This window comes from Suillus plorans (assembly GCF_016647745.1).
Source record: "Suillus plorans strain S12 chromosome Unknown HD556scaffold_101, whole genome shotgun sequence".
NCBI classification, from domain to species: domain Eukaryota; kingdom Fungi; phylum Basidiomycota; class Agaricomycetes; order Boletales; family Suillaceae; genus Suillus; species Suillus plorans.
Window position 1 is genome coordinate 154,365 of NW_024537485.1, and position 17,069 is coordinate 171,433.

General features: G+C 44.1%; 2 protein-coding genes across 2 annotated transcripts; both read left to right on the forward strand.

The window, feature by feature from the left end:
• Positions 1 to 4,641: 4,641 nt before the first annotated feature.
• HD556DRAFT_1249025 (uncharacterized protein) lies at positions 4,642 to 5,043 on the forward strand (the record flags this gene model as incomplete). Its single annotated transcript, XM_041298809.1, has 1 exon — positions 4,642 to 5,043. A coding segment is annotated over one exon (402 nt), but the record flags the coding sequence as incomplete, so codon positions are not given.
• An 11,323-nt stretch (positions 5,044 to 16,366) lies between these two features.
• On the forward strand, positions 16,367 to 17,005 carry HD556DRAFT_1313910 (uncharacterized protein; the record flags this gene model as incomplete). Its single annotated transcript, XM_041300860.1, has 3 exons — positions 16,367 to 16,426; positions 16,651 to 16,864; positions 16,917 to 17,005. Coding segments are annotated over 3 exons (363 nt in total), but the record flags the coding sequence as incomplete, so codon positions are not given.
• Positions 17,006 to 17,069: the final 64 nt, after the last annotated feature.

Below are 17,069 nucleotides of genomic sequence, written 5' to 3' on the forward strand. Positions count from 1 at the left end.
GAATATTCTTTCTGGTTGGAGGTGGAAGCTGACTGCTTAGCAGGAGGGGTGGATGTGGAGGGTTTTATTTCGTGGGAGACTTCTCCCTTGCGTTCCCAGTATTGAGTGTCGATAGTCTGGGCGAGAGTTTTGTATTTGGGAAGTGTATTGGGTTTCCCTTGATGACTGATTTTGTCCTTGATGTGAGCCAGAAGTCCGTTATAGAACTGATGGTGCAAAGCTCCCGCGCCCCATCCTTGGACTTGGGAAGCTAGCCGTTGGAACTCTACAACATACTTGTTGATGCACTGTCCATCGCGCATGTAGAGCTGTTCCAGCGGCATTTCCGCATCTCCGACCGGGTCGTGAGGTCTGAAGTTAGTTTGGAGTTCTAACATGAACTCGGAGTAGTCATCTATCCAGTCCGGATGATCCGCAAGATCATCCGACAGGAGGTCTGGCTCAAACCATTCAAGGGCCATGCCCTTGAGGTATGATTGCACGAAATTGGCCTTGGTCCGGCTGGTATGGAAAGATTTTGGCTTAGCTTGAAAGTTAAGCTCACATTGGACAAAGAATGCCCAGAGCTTCTGGGGTTCAGTGCCGTCGAAGGTATCGGGTTCTCGGACTTTGACTTTAGAGTCATCGGAGGTGGAGGTTTGGTGGTTGTTACACGTCAGGTTATTGATAGCTTGGGATAGACAGAGGAAGACCAAGTCTTGTGGACCTAGACCTTCATTTTCATCGTCAGTCAGGTTTTCCAGAGGCTCATCATCCGGGTCACCCCCACCATCTCCGGGCGGGTTTCTGCCTAGAGCACCCTCGTCGTCGGATTCATTGTTCAGGAGATGTCCAGTGTGGATGTGGGAGTAGTCGGATGTGGGCAATTTATGAGTTGTGAGATGCTGGAGACAGGGCCTTGCACACTGGTGCGGCACTGTGAGAAACTAGTGAATGCATCAACTATGGGGGTAGAGTCATGTCGGGCGGTTACTAAGCCTGCCGCTGTCCTGCATGATATGGGAATCATGCAGAACACATACATGACATATTATCCCACATATCTACAGTCTGTTAGCCTTGTCCTCAGACTACACAAAATGTACTTTGAGTATAGACTCGAGTGCAACAGATAGCCTTGTGTGCTCCAATCATACAAAGTACAGTGTTTTGAAGAAAAGTCAAATATGATGGAGAAATCATATATTGACATAGTCTAAGTAATAGGTACACAAAAGCTTAGGTTATTACCTAACTTTTGGCTTATTTACTTTGACTACAAATAACCAACGAGAAAAGTTAAAAGCCTACAAAAACCCTAACAAAAAAGCCTGTGTTTTGCTTTGTTTTCTTTTATGATTATTCCTACCTTATCTTCCCCATGTTTTTCTTTCATTTCTTTATGTATATGATTCAATGACATCCCAGATGCTTCATAAAATGTACCAGCAAGGTATGATATCATAATGATGTCATATGGCTTCACAGATAGTTCTGGCCTATTCTGTTGGTTTCTCTGATGTCACCCATGATGTCATATGATGTCATTGGATGCTAGAATATTCCACTCCACTTGGCTCCGCAAATGCTCCATATTGCTCCACAATGAGGTCATTTATGATGCAATTCTGATGTCATTCCTCTTGTCAATCTTATTTCTTGGTACTATACAGTTTTGCTCATCTCATGTATAAAAGGAGAACCAATCTCCACCCAAAAATACAAGAATTCATTTTCCTGTCAAATATCTGAAGGAATCCCCCCCTCACATTCTTCTACTTTCTCTGACATTGACACTCTTTGTGTTAGACAGAAAGTGCAGACCAAGTAACTAAACTTGCTCTGAGATCATTTTACTCTTTCTTGACTATACCTATACTGTCTAGTGTGCATCTGATATATATTTCAGAGGACTAGGAGTATCAAGTCAAGCCATTTATCTGTGCCTGCAGATTCCTTTGTTGGACTATGTGCATACATATTTTCAAATCATGTAACTCGTAGTTGTACGCATCCATTGTATTATTGTAGTTGTATAACACACGGTTGGTTATACACTAACATCGTATTTTTTTGGATACATCCTTTGTACTTTACTTCAAAGGAGTCCAAATCAGCATCTTTGATTTGTATCGCACGGTCATACAAATCTTTCTATTTCCCATTAAGTCCTTTCATATTTAGGCGGGGGAAATTCTAGCAATATCTGCTACATCCAGTTGCAACCAGTTGCACAACAGTACACACCTCACATCACTTATCTGTCTAGTCAACAAAAAAGACTAGAGAGACTTATTTGTATCAAGTATTTTCCATCTAGCCATAGGAAAGGCTAGATATTCCTCTACAAAGTCTACATTATCTGTCTTGCCAGATAAAGTTAGATTTCTCTTGTAGAACATCTACTGTTCTAGGTAGAATCACACCACTGGGCTGTATAGCAGGTAACCTCCCACAAACGATGTGTTATCTACCATGAAAGAAGAAAAGTCATAGACTGCGAACTTGAGGTTGTTTGGTAGCATCTAGTCTTATCAAAAGTGTAATTGTGGTGTCATTGCCTTTTGACCACTTTTATATAAGACACCTCAAGTAAGAAGACACCACACAGAGAGTAGTCTGGGTGTGTGTAGGCGCCATGAAAACAGATGTAAGTATACTCGGTAAAGTGTGAGTTTGAATATACTGTTAAAAATGTGCTCAAGGGTCGAATCCAAAGGGCTTGGCTTCAGCTCGTGCGCTGTGCCCCTTACCCAAGTACATGCCCCTAACTTCCGAAGGCTGTCAGACGATGTCTGAAGGCTGTCGGACAATGTTCGGAGTCCGATGTCTGATGCGCGGGTATTCCGACGGACGTTCAGGAATGAGTGATAAGACTAATCCGGACAGTGTCCGAACTAGAAAGGAAACAGCAGAGGTAGAGGCAGAGGTGAGAAGTCTATAGGAGTCTATCCTAAGACTAATGGAGGACGACAAGAGAAGAAACTCAAGTCGGACAGAGGAGGGAATGAGCAGAGTCTAAGATAATATTCGAACTGAGGAACTACAGAGACTGTACAGGGTTTATATACTACTGAGGACATAATGGAGAAACAGTCAGTGCAGTGCGAGGCTATGCAAGGCTATGGACAGAGCATGTGGGACGACTATCACTAGTCTATCGGAACTTAGTAAAATGAAGATGGAAATGAATAAGGGATGGAAAATAAAGCATACTAACTAATAAAGGAAATACCAAAGGGAAAAGGCACAAAAGATAGGAGCTAACCGGATCCAGAAGTCCGGAAGTCCAGAGATGATTGCGTGATTGGTCCGGGTCCAGAATGCGGAATATGACAGTTGTCAAAACTGTCAGAATGCAAATGAGAGTGAATGTTAATGTCAAAGAACACAATGAATGTGAAAATTGACTCACTGATTCAGACCAATGCAAACCACAGTAGACAAGTAGAAATACACACAGAAAAGCACAGACAAGTGCAAAACATTCATTAGTAGTAACCACCTGGTCCTTCACAAGTGTATGAATGAACACACATTAGATACCTAGTATACTAATTATGAGAGTCAGTGTATGTAACTATGAGCTGTAATAAATACATACCTCAGTGAGAATAAAAAACCCTGAAACAATGTGTCATAGTCTATCTTGAATTGCAATCACAAGTGTTAGTAGGTCAGGGTTCAGAATAGTTTTGCTATCTCTGTAAACCCTACAGAGCTGTGGCTCAGACCACTGGCTTTATCTTTCTAGAATTCCAAGCTGGGCCAAAGCCTTAGCTCATAGCTTTAAGCCAGGCCATGCACATTAACAATACTAATATAGCAACTCTAGTACAAATCTGCCCACAGATTTCAATATGTATTATGGCCATTAGAACCTCACAGAAACTCAAACATGCTTCAGATACTATAGTACTAGTAGTGTTACAAGTATATTGATAATCACACAAGTACCACCACAGCATAACACAATTCAATATGAATTTTGAGGCTCACTGTTACAATAACATTCAGTGGCCAACATATTCTTTTTCTCTGTAACTATGCAAACTGCTCTATTCTTGCTATCTCTGACATAACTATGCCATCATTCTATTCTTATTATTTCTAACAAACCATCAACACACTTTACATGAACACTTTAAGCACTATCACCTTATGTACATCTTACCTACTATTTTTAGCCTAGTCTGTGTGCTCCATATGAATTATTCAAGCACAGTAGTTATCACTTGTGTCCTCACTTTAATCTACAGTTGAAATGCTCATAATGCATAAGGTGACTATGCATAAGATCTTGTAATGCATGACAAATGGTGGCAACCAACTTCATTCCTATGTATTTATGCATGAAATCTACTATTGAATAATGTATAGAGCTTTATAGACTTATACATTATTATATATACTATAGAGTAATGTGGAGCCTTTGCTCACTAGAGATCCTGCCATGAACTGATGCTAAACCTTGACTGCTCATATGTAACAAATAAAATCAAGCAGGATATAATTTTTTCCTGCATTTCAATGGCACCTGCAGACCCTCCAAAGTGTAAACCTCTTCACAACCATAAACCCTATGTTCATGTTATGAAACCCAAGGTCAAAGACTTACCCAAAACATCTACATTACCCCAGCCTCCAGCCTATGCATGACATAATCTAACACTCAGTAATTGGCTAACTGTAGTCAGATATTATGACAACAACCAGCCTATATCACAGAAAGATGTTATTAAGCATTTCAAGAATCTTCCTCAGGGTGCTTTGAGATTTACTCAATCATCCCTCTCTCATCACATTACAGCAAAAGGATATAGCAATGGTCAGGCCCATTTGTCATCAAATACAACAGCTCTTTCAGAAAAAAGGGCCTGGATTGTTACTCAGCCAGATGTTAAAAAGGCACTCATTTTGTGGATCGGTCACATAGAGCAGAAACATGAAACTGTTACAGACCCAATGCTTATGGCAAAACATGCAAAATTTGAGGAAGTCATGGATATACCAGAGGATGAGAGGTCAAAAAGAGTGGTTGGATACAATTTTACAGTGTATTGATTGTCTATTTCTTAGGTACAATATAAAAGAATATTGTCGATATAGAAAGACAGCATCTGTTAATTTAGCAGCAGTTGCAGCGGAGCACCAAAGAATCTTGAAAAATCTTGAAAAATACACATCAAAAGACCAGTGGAATATGAATGAAAGTGGACTATTTGGATTGTAGGCAATTGTGAAACTTCATATTATAGCTCTGACATACTATTTTATAGTGCTCCACCAGACTGCGGATTGACATCAAAGCAGATGTCTGGAAAGAAATCAAATAGATTTCATATCACAGTTACCTTCACATGTAATGCTGATGGAAGCAAGAAATAGCTAATTTTTTATATAGGCAAGGCAAAGCAAAGCAATTTCACTGCTTCAGCAAAAAGACACACACATCCTATGATTTCTATTATTGTAACAACAAAACTGCCTAGATGACATCTGCATATTTTGAAGAGTCAGCATTTCTGTTATTATGTTTAACAAGCTGCTTATTTTGTACTCAAGGTGGATCAAACTCCAAGACCTGCAGTTCAAAAGTCAAAATCAGCATATAGCATTGACAATTGACAATTTTTCTGGTCATGAAATTTCATATAAGCCAACAAATATTGAGCTCATCTATTTTAAATCAAATCTTACACCATATGTACAACCCTTGGATGCTGGTATCAATAAGATAAACCTCCTTAAAGTCATGTTGATGGTAAGGGATGCTTGGGATGCTGTCACTTCAGAGACAATTAGGAATTGCTGGAAGCATACAAAAATCACAGAGTGCATATCTACCATCTAGTATGAAGTCTGATATGGAAACAGCAACTTGTTGGTCTTCATAGGCTATCCCAGACACTCCTGCTTCATCAAATCTAATTTGCTCCACTCCCAACATTCAGTGCCCTCTTGCAGATGCTGAGGCATGGTGAATCATAAAGAATTTTGCAAATAGTATTTTTGAAATCCTTCTGAATGTGTAGGAGCAGCTGGTGGCACATCTCTGTTTAAAATATCACTATAATGATTGGAAACCTGCATTTGATGTAATGTTTATGGCTAAGAATGATAAAATGGCTGCTGCAACTGTCATTAATCACCTTGCCTTCCAATCACTCTACCCTACAGCAGCTGCCTTGCATCCTCAAGAAGGTCTCTCCAAACCTCCAACTCATCCCTTGCAATCATCTTTGCCGCAGTTGTCTCAGCTCAAGACTGAACTTATGAATACTATCAAAGATCTGCAGCATCATAAATGAATCCATGGTACTGCACCTACTTTGGAAGATTTATTGAACCCTAGCTCAGGTGATGTATAATGCCCAGGACATCCTTGAACATATTTAAACAGTTTGGGCAGCTGTGCATTATGCTAGCTAGTGTCTGAGTCTAGTTCATCAGGGAAGTGACGTGAAAATAGTAAAGTTTTGTCAAGCTTTACTTGATTTAAAATTTGTATAATATCTATCAAAATGGTAGTTTACTAGAATATGCTCAGAGTAAGTTGGATGAAATTTGCCAAAAGTACAATTATGATAGTCTACCTGCAATTACTTGTCATTTCTTACCAAACCGGCAAATGTTGCCAATACTCGGCAGCCATGACAAAGTTTGATAATGTTGGGTGGCTTCAAACAAAAGCTATGATTTTGACCTTTGTACACACATTGTATTCCAAAAAAATTCATTTTGCAATTAAACAAACTAAGTACATATATACATATGCAACACAACAAAAGATGGAAAACAAGTATAAGAGGGAGGAGGGACCACAAAGGAAGGTCTGCAAAGGAGGGTCCAGGAAGGAGGGTCTGCAAAGAAAGGTCTACAAAAGAAGGTCTGCAAAGGAAGGTCCAGAAAAGAAGGTCCAGAAAGGAGGGTCTGCAAAGGAGGGTCCAAAAAAGAGGGTCTGCAAAGGAGGGGCCATGAAGGAGGATCCAAAAAGAAGGAACCACAAAGGAGGAGGGTCCACAAAGAAGGAGAGTCCAAGAGGAAGGGTCCAAGAAGGAGGAATCACAAAGGAGGAGAGACCAAGAGGGAAGGCCAAAGAGAGTAAGAGTTTGAGAATCAGAGGGTAAGTTCAGAGTAATTAAGTGATGGTGGTAGCATTGAGAGAAGGAACTAGTAAGAAGACATTGAACTTTGAAAAAAAAATCAGACTTACATAAGCATACTATAGGGCTGAGCCAAGTGGTCACCGGTCACCAGTGACCATAGGTGACCATGCAGTCGAGAAATGCTGGTACACTTGCCTATTTTCATCAGAATTGTACACTTTTTGTCATATCTTATTATTTGCTACCAATTTGCTTATCTTATATATTATTTTGTCTACCTTTGTCATTACACATAATCACATGAATTTTTGATCTGATCTGACCAATTACAACTACAAAAACCATCACCTTGGCGATTTCCTGATGTTGATACCAATAGCATAAATGACCATGTACTATTAGTCACTGTCATATCCCATATATTCACGCTTCTCTTCTGGACTTCGGACCCTTAGATCCGGTCCGGTCCGATGCATAGATCCGTGTCCGGTCCAATATCCGATAAGCTTCTTAATTCATTTCCTGTTCATATAACGTTAAACACAGCCTATTCGGTATTTCCTCTTCCCGGTGTCTCGGTTATACTTATTACCGGTATGATTACTGATCTGTTATCCTATGCTTCATTTCCGACTCGCGTTTGATAAGCTTTGCATATGCTTCGTACATAGCCTCGGACCTTTGCTTATTGATCCTTCCGTTATCCTCTTAGTATATAAACCCGTGTATATTTCCTGTAGTACCTCAGTTCGAATATCATCTTAGTTTGTCCTCTTTCTGTCCTCCGGACTTGAGTCTAATCAACTCTTGTCGATCTCTGAGACTTCGGATCGATTCCGATAGTCTACGTCTCTGCCTCTATCTTCGGATAGTCTATACTCTGTTTGTTTCTAGTCCGGATCCGTCCGGATTAGTCTTATACGTGTTTCCGATATCCGGAAGTCATCTGGATATAACTACGAGACCCGTCCGGACCTTCGGACGCGTTATCGTTAGTCTCTGAAATAAGGGACAGTACTTGGGAAAGGGGCACAGCGTACGAGCTGAGGCCGAAGTCCTTCGGATCCGATCCTACGAGAGTACGACCTTAACAGTATATTCGAACTCACACCTTTCCAAGTACACTTACTCATATCATGGCTCCTACTAAAGTAAACCAAGCCGCTCTGCACGCAGTCGGACTCTCATCCAGCCGACGCGATCCAACCTCCATAGTTAACGCCTTCACCAGTTTCTCGCAGCGACGTGTCTCAAGCGTTCCTGCTCAAAGTATTTCTCAACTCTTGAATCGTCCGCATCCGGTGACTCCTACGCCTACACGTACTGCCGCTGGAGGACCTCCGGATGATGAAGGACCCGACGATGAAGACCCTCCGGATGATTTCGGAGGTAATCCGGATGATGATCCGGACGATGACGACGAAAATGACGGACTAAACCCACAAGACCGCATCATGCTCCGGCTTTCCGAAGCCATTGACAATCTCGCACGCAACAACCGTCGTCCCATCTTGTCCGAAGATTCCAAAGTCAAGATCCGCGAACCCGATACTTTCGATGGCACTGAGCCTCGGAAGCTTCGTGCATTCTTCGTCCAATGCGAGCTTCATTTCCAAAGCAAACCAAGTCTTTCCGTACCGGACGGGCTAAAGTCAACTTCGCCCAATCCTACCTTAAGGGTATGGCACTCGAGTGGTTCGAACCGGACCTCCTATCCGACGAGGACGATGATCGTCCGGATTGGATGGATGATTACTCCGCGTTCATGTTAGAATTACAAACCAATTTCGGACCTCACGATCCGTCCGGTGACGCGGAACAACAACTCGAACAACTTCACATGCGTGACGGACAACGCATTAACAAATATGTTGTTGAGTTTCAGCGTCTTGCTTCACAAGTCCATGGCTGGGGTGACGGTGCCCTAAGATGCCAATTCTATAACGGACTTCCGGCTTGTATCAAAGATGAAATCAGTCGCATGGGTAAGCCTTCTACCCTTTCCGAATACAAGACCCTTGCCCAGACTATCGACACACGATACTGGGAACGGAAGGGAGAAGTTGCCCGCGAAACCAAACCCACCACCTCCAATCCACCTAAGCAACCCACTTTGGACCGGACGAATTCCAACCCGTCCGGATCCGCGAGATTCAAATCCGACAAACCCACTACTTCCGCATCCTCCTCCGCCTCTAAAGCTCCGGACCTTACCTCCAAGTTAGGAAAGGACGGAAAGCTCACGTCCGAAGAACGTAAGAGACAGATGGATAATAAACTCTGTCTGTTCTGCGGCAGACCCGGCCATTCGGCTCGGGAATGCACCAAGTCTACTTCGCGCGCTGCCAAAGGCCGTGCTGCAGTAGTCACTCCGGAAGACAAACCGGAGGCTTCGGATGAAGCAAAAAAATAGTCCGCAACCCTCCTGACTCCGCACGGGATGAGGGTTGCGTTGACTCTACCCGTGCAACGGAGCTACGTCTCAACGCTGTTTCTCTTTCCGATCCGAACTCTCTATGTCCATACATTTCTCTTCCTACTTTTCCTGATATTTCCTCGTTTCCTTCTCTAATAGATTGTGGTTCCTCACATTGTTTTATAGACTCTGATTTCGTCCGAAAAAATAAAATCCCTACATATCCGATACCTCCGCTTTCTCTCCGTTTGTTTGATGGTACTTGTAATAATATGATTTCCGAAGCTATAGATTTGCCCATTCGTTTTCCGTCCGGTGTAGTCACCTCCGATACGTTTTATGTTACTCCGTTGGATTCTTCTTGTTTTATCGTTCTAGGATATAGCTGGCTCACCCTACACAATCCGTTGATTGACTGGGTTTCGGGCAGCATCGATTTCCAAACGACTTCTCATGGAATGCCTTCGACACCTCCGACGTCGCTTCCGTCTCCGGATACCCCTCCTCCGATGGAAGATTTACCTCCTCTGACTACATCCGGAACCTCCGCTGATAAAACCATCCCCAATATTTCCTTGATAAATGCAGTTGCCTTTTGCCGGGCCTGCAAATTGGAAGGATCGGAACAGTTCAGCATCTACCTTCGTCCGACCGGTGTAGACCTCCGGTCCGCTACCCTTTCGTCCGATCCTCCGGACCTATCCGGAATTCCTCCGGAATATCATGAATTTTCGGATGTGTTCGATAAAGGCAAAGCTAGCCAACTTCCTCCTCATCGTCCCTACGATCTCAAAATCGAGTTAGAGGAAGGAACTAGTCCGCCCCTCGGAACCATTTATTCTCTATCTGCAGTTGAGCTCGCAGCCCTCCGGAAGTTTCTTGATGAAAACATTTCCTCCGGACTCCTCCGTTCCTCATCCTCTCCTCATGGAGCTCCCGTCCTGTTCATCAAGAAAAAGGATGGCTCCCTTCGCCTCTGTGTAGATTTCCGTGGACTTAACCAGATTACCAAAAAAGACCGATATCCGTTACCCCTCATTACCGACCTTCTAGACTCTCCGAGCCGCGCTAAAGTATATACCAAAATCGACCTCCGATCCGCTTATCACCTTGTCCGGGTAGCGGAAGGAGACGAATGGAAAACTGCTTTCCGAACGCGCTATGGCTCTTATGAATGGTTGGTGATGCCGGAAGGTCTCACTAACGCTCCGGCCGCATTCCAATGCTTTGTCAATAGCGTGTTTGTTGATATGCTGGATGTATGCGTTATCGTATATCTGGACGACATCCTCATCTATTCCCAAGACCTTGCATCCCATAAGGAACATGTCCGAGAAGTTCTCCTCCGTCTCCGAAAACATCGACTCTATGCTAAACCCGAAAAATGCGCGTTCCACACCACATCCGTTGAATACCTTGGTTACCTCCTATCTCCGGACGGCTTGACCATGTCGTCCGAGAAGGTCCAGGCCATTGTCGATTGGCCGGAACCTCGGAAAGTTAAGGATATTCAATCCTTCCTCGGATTCGCAAATTTCTATCGTCGATTCATTTTCAATTACTCGGATATCGTAGTTCCGCTCACCCGTCTTACCCGCAAGGGGGTTACTTGGGACTTTTCCGATGATTGTCGGAAGTCTTTTGAAACACTCAAGAAAGCTTTCACGTCCGCTCCGGTGCTTACGCACTGGATTCCGAATGTTCCGATAGTCGTAGAAACCGACGCCTCTGATTACGCTATAGCCGGTATACTTTCCATAGTATGTCCGGACTCAGAGCTTCGTCCGGTAGCCTTTTATTCCCGGACGCTTACCGCTCCGGAACTCAACTACGACACTCACGATAAGGAACTTCTAGCCATCCATGAAGCTTTTCGGACGTGGCGACATTACCTTGAAGGCTCTGCCGAGCCGATAGACGTTGTCACGGACCACAAGAACCTTGAGTACTTCTCTACCACAAAACTCCTCTCTCGCCGTCAGGCCTGCTGGTCGGAATTCCTCCATCAGTTCAATCTCGTCATCCGTTTCTGTCCCGGAAAACTCGGAGCTAAACCGGATTTCCCTTACTAGACGCTGGGACGTCTACCCTAAAGAGGGGGATAAGGACTATGCTCGAGTTAACCCTCATAATTTCCGTCCGGTATTCACTTCGGAACAGTTAGCTTCATCCCTACGAGCCTCAACCTTAGCAACTCCGGTTCTTAGGGCAGCCGTTCTGATAGATATCGACCAGCTCCGGAAAGACATCCTGACCGCACTTCCCAATGACCCTATCGCGTCCAATCATCTTCCGGAACCTTCGGATCCGAGATGGACGGTAGACGATAGTGGTTTCCTCCGCTGCGACAACCGTATATATGTTCCGGAATCCAATAACCTCCGACTTCGCGTCCTCCGAAATACTCATGATCACCCCTTGTCCGGACATTTCGGTCAAAATCGGACACTAGACCTCATCCGACGCGAGTATACTTGGCCAGGAATACGTACTTATGTCAAGGACTATGTCAAGTCCTGTACTACCTGTGGCCGAGCTAAGGTTCCGAGACATAAACCATACGGATTGCTAAAGCAGTTACCCATACCGGAAAAGCCTTGGAATTCCATCTCCATGGATTTCATAGAGCATCTTCCGGATTCATCCGGCTTTACAGCCATCCTCGTCGTAATAGACCGTCTATCGAAACAAGCCATATTCATCCCCACCCACGACACCATTACCTCTCCGGACCTCGCTCACCTGTTCGTCCTCCACGTGTTTTCCAAGCACGGAGTTCCATCCCATGTCACTTCGGACCGAGGGACAGAATTCGTATCGCATTTCTTCCGGTCCTTAGGAAAAGCATTAGATATGGTCCTCCACTTCACGTCCGGATATCATCCGGAAGGAGACGGACAAACCGAACGAGCCAACCAAACCCTAGAACAATATCTCCGGATATACTGCAACTATCAGCAGGATAACTGGTCGGAACTACTTCCTTTGGCAGAATTCGCTTATACAACGCTCCGAGTGCCACTACCGGAGTATCACCCTTCTTTGCCAATAAGGGATATCATCCGAACCTGTCCGTTCATCCGGAACGTGATCTCTCCTCCGCCCGCGCACGAGACTATGCAGTAGACCTTGACGAACTACATCAGTTCCTCCGAGAAGAAATGGCCCACGCACAAGAAAGATATCAAGGTCCTGCGGACGCCAAACGGAAACCCGCTCCGGATCTGAAAATCGGAGATCCGGTCTTCGTCAAAGCAAAATACTTCCGTTCCACCCGTCCGTCCAAGAAACTCTCGGAAAAGAACTTAGGTCCGTTCGAAATCATAGCTCGTCCGGGTACGCACTCCTTCACCATCCGACTTCCGGATTCCATGCGCTCCGTACATCCAGTTTTCCATGTCTCGCAATTAGAACCAGCATCCTTGAACACTATTCCTAATCGTATCCAACCACCCCGCCTCCGATCGAAGTCGACGGAGAACCCGAATATGAGATATCCGAAATCCTAGACTCCAAGTTAGACCGTCGGAGAAGACAATGTCAACTCCTATACCTCGTCCGATGGTCCGGATATGAAGGAACGACGAGGAAACTTCATGGTTGCTTGCAACGAGCTCGGAAACGCATCCGAACTAGTATCGGACTTCCACTCAGCATATCCGAACAAACCCGGTCCTATTCAACTTTGAAGTACATTTAAGGAAGAAACAGAAACGGACCAGAAAATCCTACATTTCCATAGACCCATCCGCCTCTCCGGATCCGCCATCTTCACTTCCGGACGCCTTATCCATCACTTCATCCTCCGGATCCGGATCCGAAGTCGTCCGAAACCCCTTCCGGATGTGTCCGAATAGCATGGCTTGAAATTCCCTCTGCTGCTGAAGGAACAACTCAATTCCGAACTCATCCGGTCCGCTGCAGCCCTACTGCCTTCCGCTGCCTGAATGCTCCTCTCCAAAAGTGCGTTCGTCCGAGCCAGTTCCACACTATATTGTTGGCCGCGGCCACCCAAGCCTGGTCATCGTATTCTCCTCCATCTCTTCCGGATCTTCCGGAGTCGGACTCTTCTGGTGTTTCTTACCTTTGCCCTTCGGAGATGGAGATCCGGCAGCATGTTTTCTCTTCTTGCCCTTGGACACCTTGACAGTTCCGGGTTCCGGGACATGTAGCCTTGTCCTTCCGGCAGATATCGCAAGACTTGATCTATCCGGACGTCAAAAACCCGGATCCGAAATATCCGGACGACTCACCTGAGCGTTGCCCTCTGCATCCGTCCAAAGACAAGTCCGTCCCCTGTTAGCACAACGCGCGCAGGATCCGTCCCTTTCCGCAGACATAGCACGAGTCTTTCCATCCGTTAGAGAAATCCACCATATCCATCCGAAACTCACCATTTCCGCTACTATTTCCTTGCGTCTTTTCTCCTCCGCTGCTACAAGACTCTCAGCCTCCTTAATCTTCCGCAATTCCTCCTGTTTCCGTTCCGCCTCCTGACGTTTCCGATTCTCTTCTTCTTCCATCCGAGCCAATTTCCGCGTCCGCTATTTGCTGTTGAAGCTCCAGAAGTTTCTGCTTAGCAGTTTCTGAGATCCGGAGGTGTTGCCAGACATATCCGATAGAGCGTTATAGAGTGAAAAAGTGGGAAAGGAAGAATCATCCTGGACATCCGACCTTGTGTATATCTGTCCGATTCCGAACTCAGAAACTCCCCCCATCGACTTCTCCATCATCTCATTAATTTCGTCCGGTCCGACCGATGCTTCTTGTGCCTCTAGGGATCGGCCCTAAGGGGGGGATACTGTCATATCCCATATATTCACACTTCTCTTCTGGACTTCGGACCTTAGATCCGGTCCGGTCCGATGCATAGATCCGCGTCCGGTCCGATATCCGATAAGCTTCTTAATTCATTTCCTGTTCATATAATGTTAAACACAGCCTATTCGGTATTTCCTCTTCCCGGTGTCTCGGTTATACTTATTACCGGTATGATTACTGATCCGTTATCCTATGCTTCATTTCCGACTCGTGTTTGATAAGCTTTGCATATGCTTCGTACATAGCCTCGGACCTTTGCTTATTGATCCTTCCGTTATCCTCTTAGTATATAAACCCATGTATATTTCCTGTAGTACCTCAGTTCGAATATCATCTTAGTTTGTCCTCTTTCTGTCCTCCGGACTTGAGTCTAAACAACTCTTGTCATCTCTGAGACTTCGGATCGATTCTGATAGTCTACGTCTCCGCCTCTATCTTCATATAGTCTATACTCTGTTTGTTTCTAGTCCGGATCCGTCCGGATTAGTCTTATACGCTGTCTTGTTACTTGAGGGTCTTATATGTTTTCGTGTAAAATGCAGTGACACCACAACTACACTTTGATAAGACAAAAGCTGCCAACTCCTCAAGTACACGGTCAACGGATTTTCTACTTCTCGGTTGATAACGTGCTGTTCGTTGGAGGCAAGACTATACAGTCGGTCGTTTGGTTGAAGCGATGGACTGCTGAAATAAGATAGACAATGACTAGTATAGGTAAAATCCTATGAGAGTCACTGAAATATATTGAAGAAGGTAATGGACAGTGATATAAGAAACTATCCTAAATGAGTAGGCTGAACACAAAGATACTTCAAGCTGGAAGGATGTGAGAACCTATGACTAAGCTGGACCTCAGGCTGTGGCTGAAAGGTCTTGCAAACAAAAGATGGGAATGCTGACTAAGCTTTTCCCAGACAAATCCTTGCTGATGTAATCACAACAAGAATACAACAGATCTAGACCACCTAAGGACTAGATAACTAAATACAAGTGATTAGACTAGCTGGAGTCTAACAATAGTGAGTAAATACAAGACTAAGATTACCTAATCTTAGTGTAGACTAACTGAGGGAAATACTGGTCCCTTGCACTTCCTGTGACAGACAGGTGAAGTGGGAATTCTCCTCTGTGAGAGACAGATAAAGTGGAAAATCTCCTTCTATTCAGTGGAGAAGAGGCCCTCCTTTTATACATTTGGCGTGGGAAAGATACCTAGGTGCCAAATGAATATCTGGAATATCCTGCTCCACTTATTTGTAATCAAATATTACATGTATACTATTAAAATAAAAATAGAACTGACTCAGTCCGATCGATCTGATCACCAATATGCAAATAGTGGTGCTAGACGACAAATTGAGCAGAGAAAGAGAGTTCATGAGTCATCAGATTTGACTAAGCTTGATCTTGCCAATTTCTGAATAATCACATGTGAACTCATTATGTAAGTTTTTCCCTAGAAGAGAAAACTAACATGATGAACGTAAACAACTCATAAATATGAAACATGGATAAACAATTGCAATCATAGACCAATGAAAAAGATTATGTAAGAAACACAGTCTTCAGACATTCAGCAAACAAAATTAAACCAGATCCTAATACAAATTACTCAAGTCTTTCTGCTTCTTTTCTTCAACTTCCTATATATCGCCTCTAAGCAAGCCTCCCATGGACAAAGCTAATAGGCTTGATTGCTGTAGGCTTTTATATATATATATATATGAATATGTCCATGTATGATATCCATATCATGCATGACAACGCGTTTCCGATATCCGGAAGTCATCCGGATATAACTACGAGACTCGTCCGGACCTTCGGACGCGTTATCGTTAAGTCTTTGAAATAAGGGACAGTACTTGGGAAAGGGGCACAGCATACGAGCTGAGGCCGAAGTCCTTCAGATCCAATCCTACGAGAGTACGACCTTAACATCATCAAGGCACGATCTTCTGCGCAATGAAAACAGCTTTTTAAGGATGTCCAGACCCGTCCTCCGAGTACGAGCCTTGTCACCTCTCAGCTTTTGCTTGATATGCCTGTCCGCTGGTCATCAACCTATGTTATGCTCAACCGTGTGGAGAAGATGAAACCTGTATGTGCTATGAGCTTGACACTGACATGACATTAATGTTTCATCAGTTTGTCAACACTTTTGTATATGAACTTGGTGTTCGAGAGCCTAACCTTGCAAAGCGTGCAAAAATTGACCAGTTGAGGCTCAATAATGATGAGTGGAAATGAGTGGAGCTATTCACATCTCTTCTTGCAGTGTGTTATGTGCTGATATGTCTCTCTTGTCACTGACTGTTTGCTCAGCATGCTGATAATGTACAGCAGAGTTTCTCGTCTGATAAAGGCTCAACCCTTCAGCTTGCATTGCCAGCTCTCAAAGCCTTGCATAAGGCTTGGATGTCTCATTCTGAGAGTTCAAAGTATGAGCCCTTTCATACAGCCTTGAATGCAGCTGTTGAAAAGATCTGTGGGTACTATGAGCGAACTGCAGACAATGATGCATATATCATGGCTATGTGTATGTGCTTGTTAGAACACTATTGCCTTATATTCACTCTTGTTGTTAATAGTGCTTGACCCATCACAGAAGGACTCACATATTAAGCACTTCTGGGGTAAAGAAACACATATTGATGCTCTCCGTGAGGCTGAGAGAATGGTGAGTTTGTCTTCTTGTTGAGAATGAGATGTTTACATAGGTGCAGTTCAAGGAAAGACATATC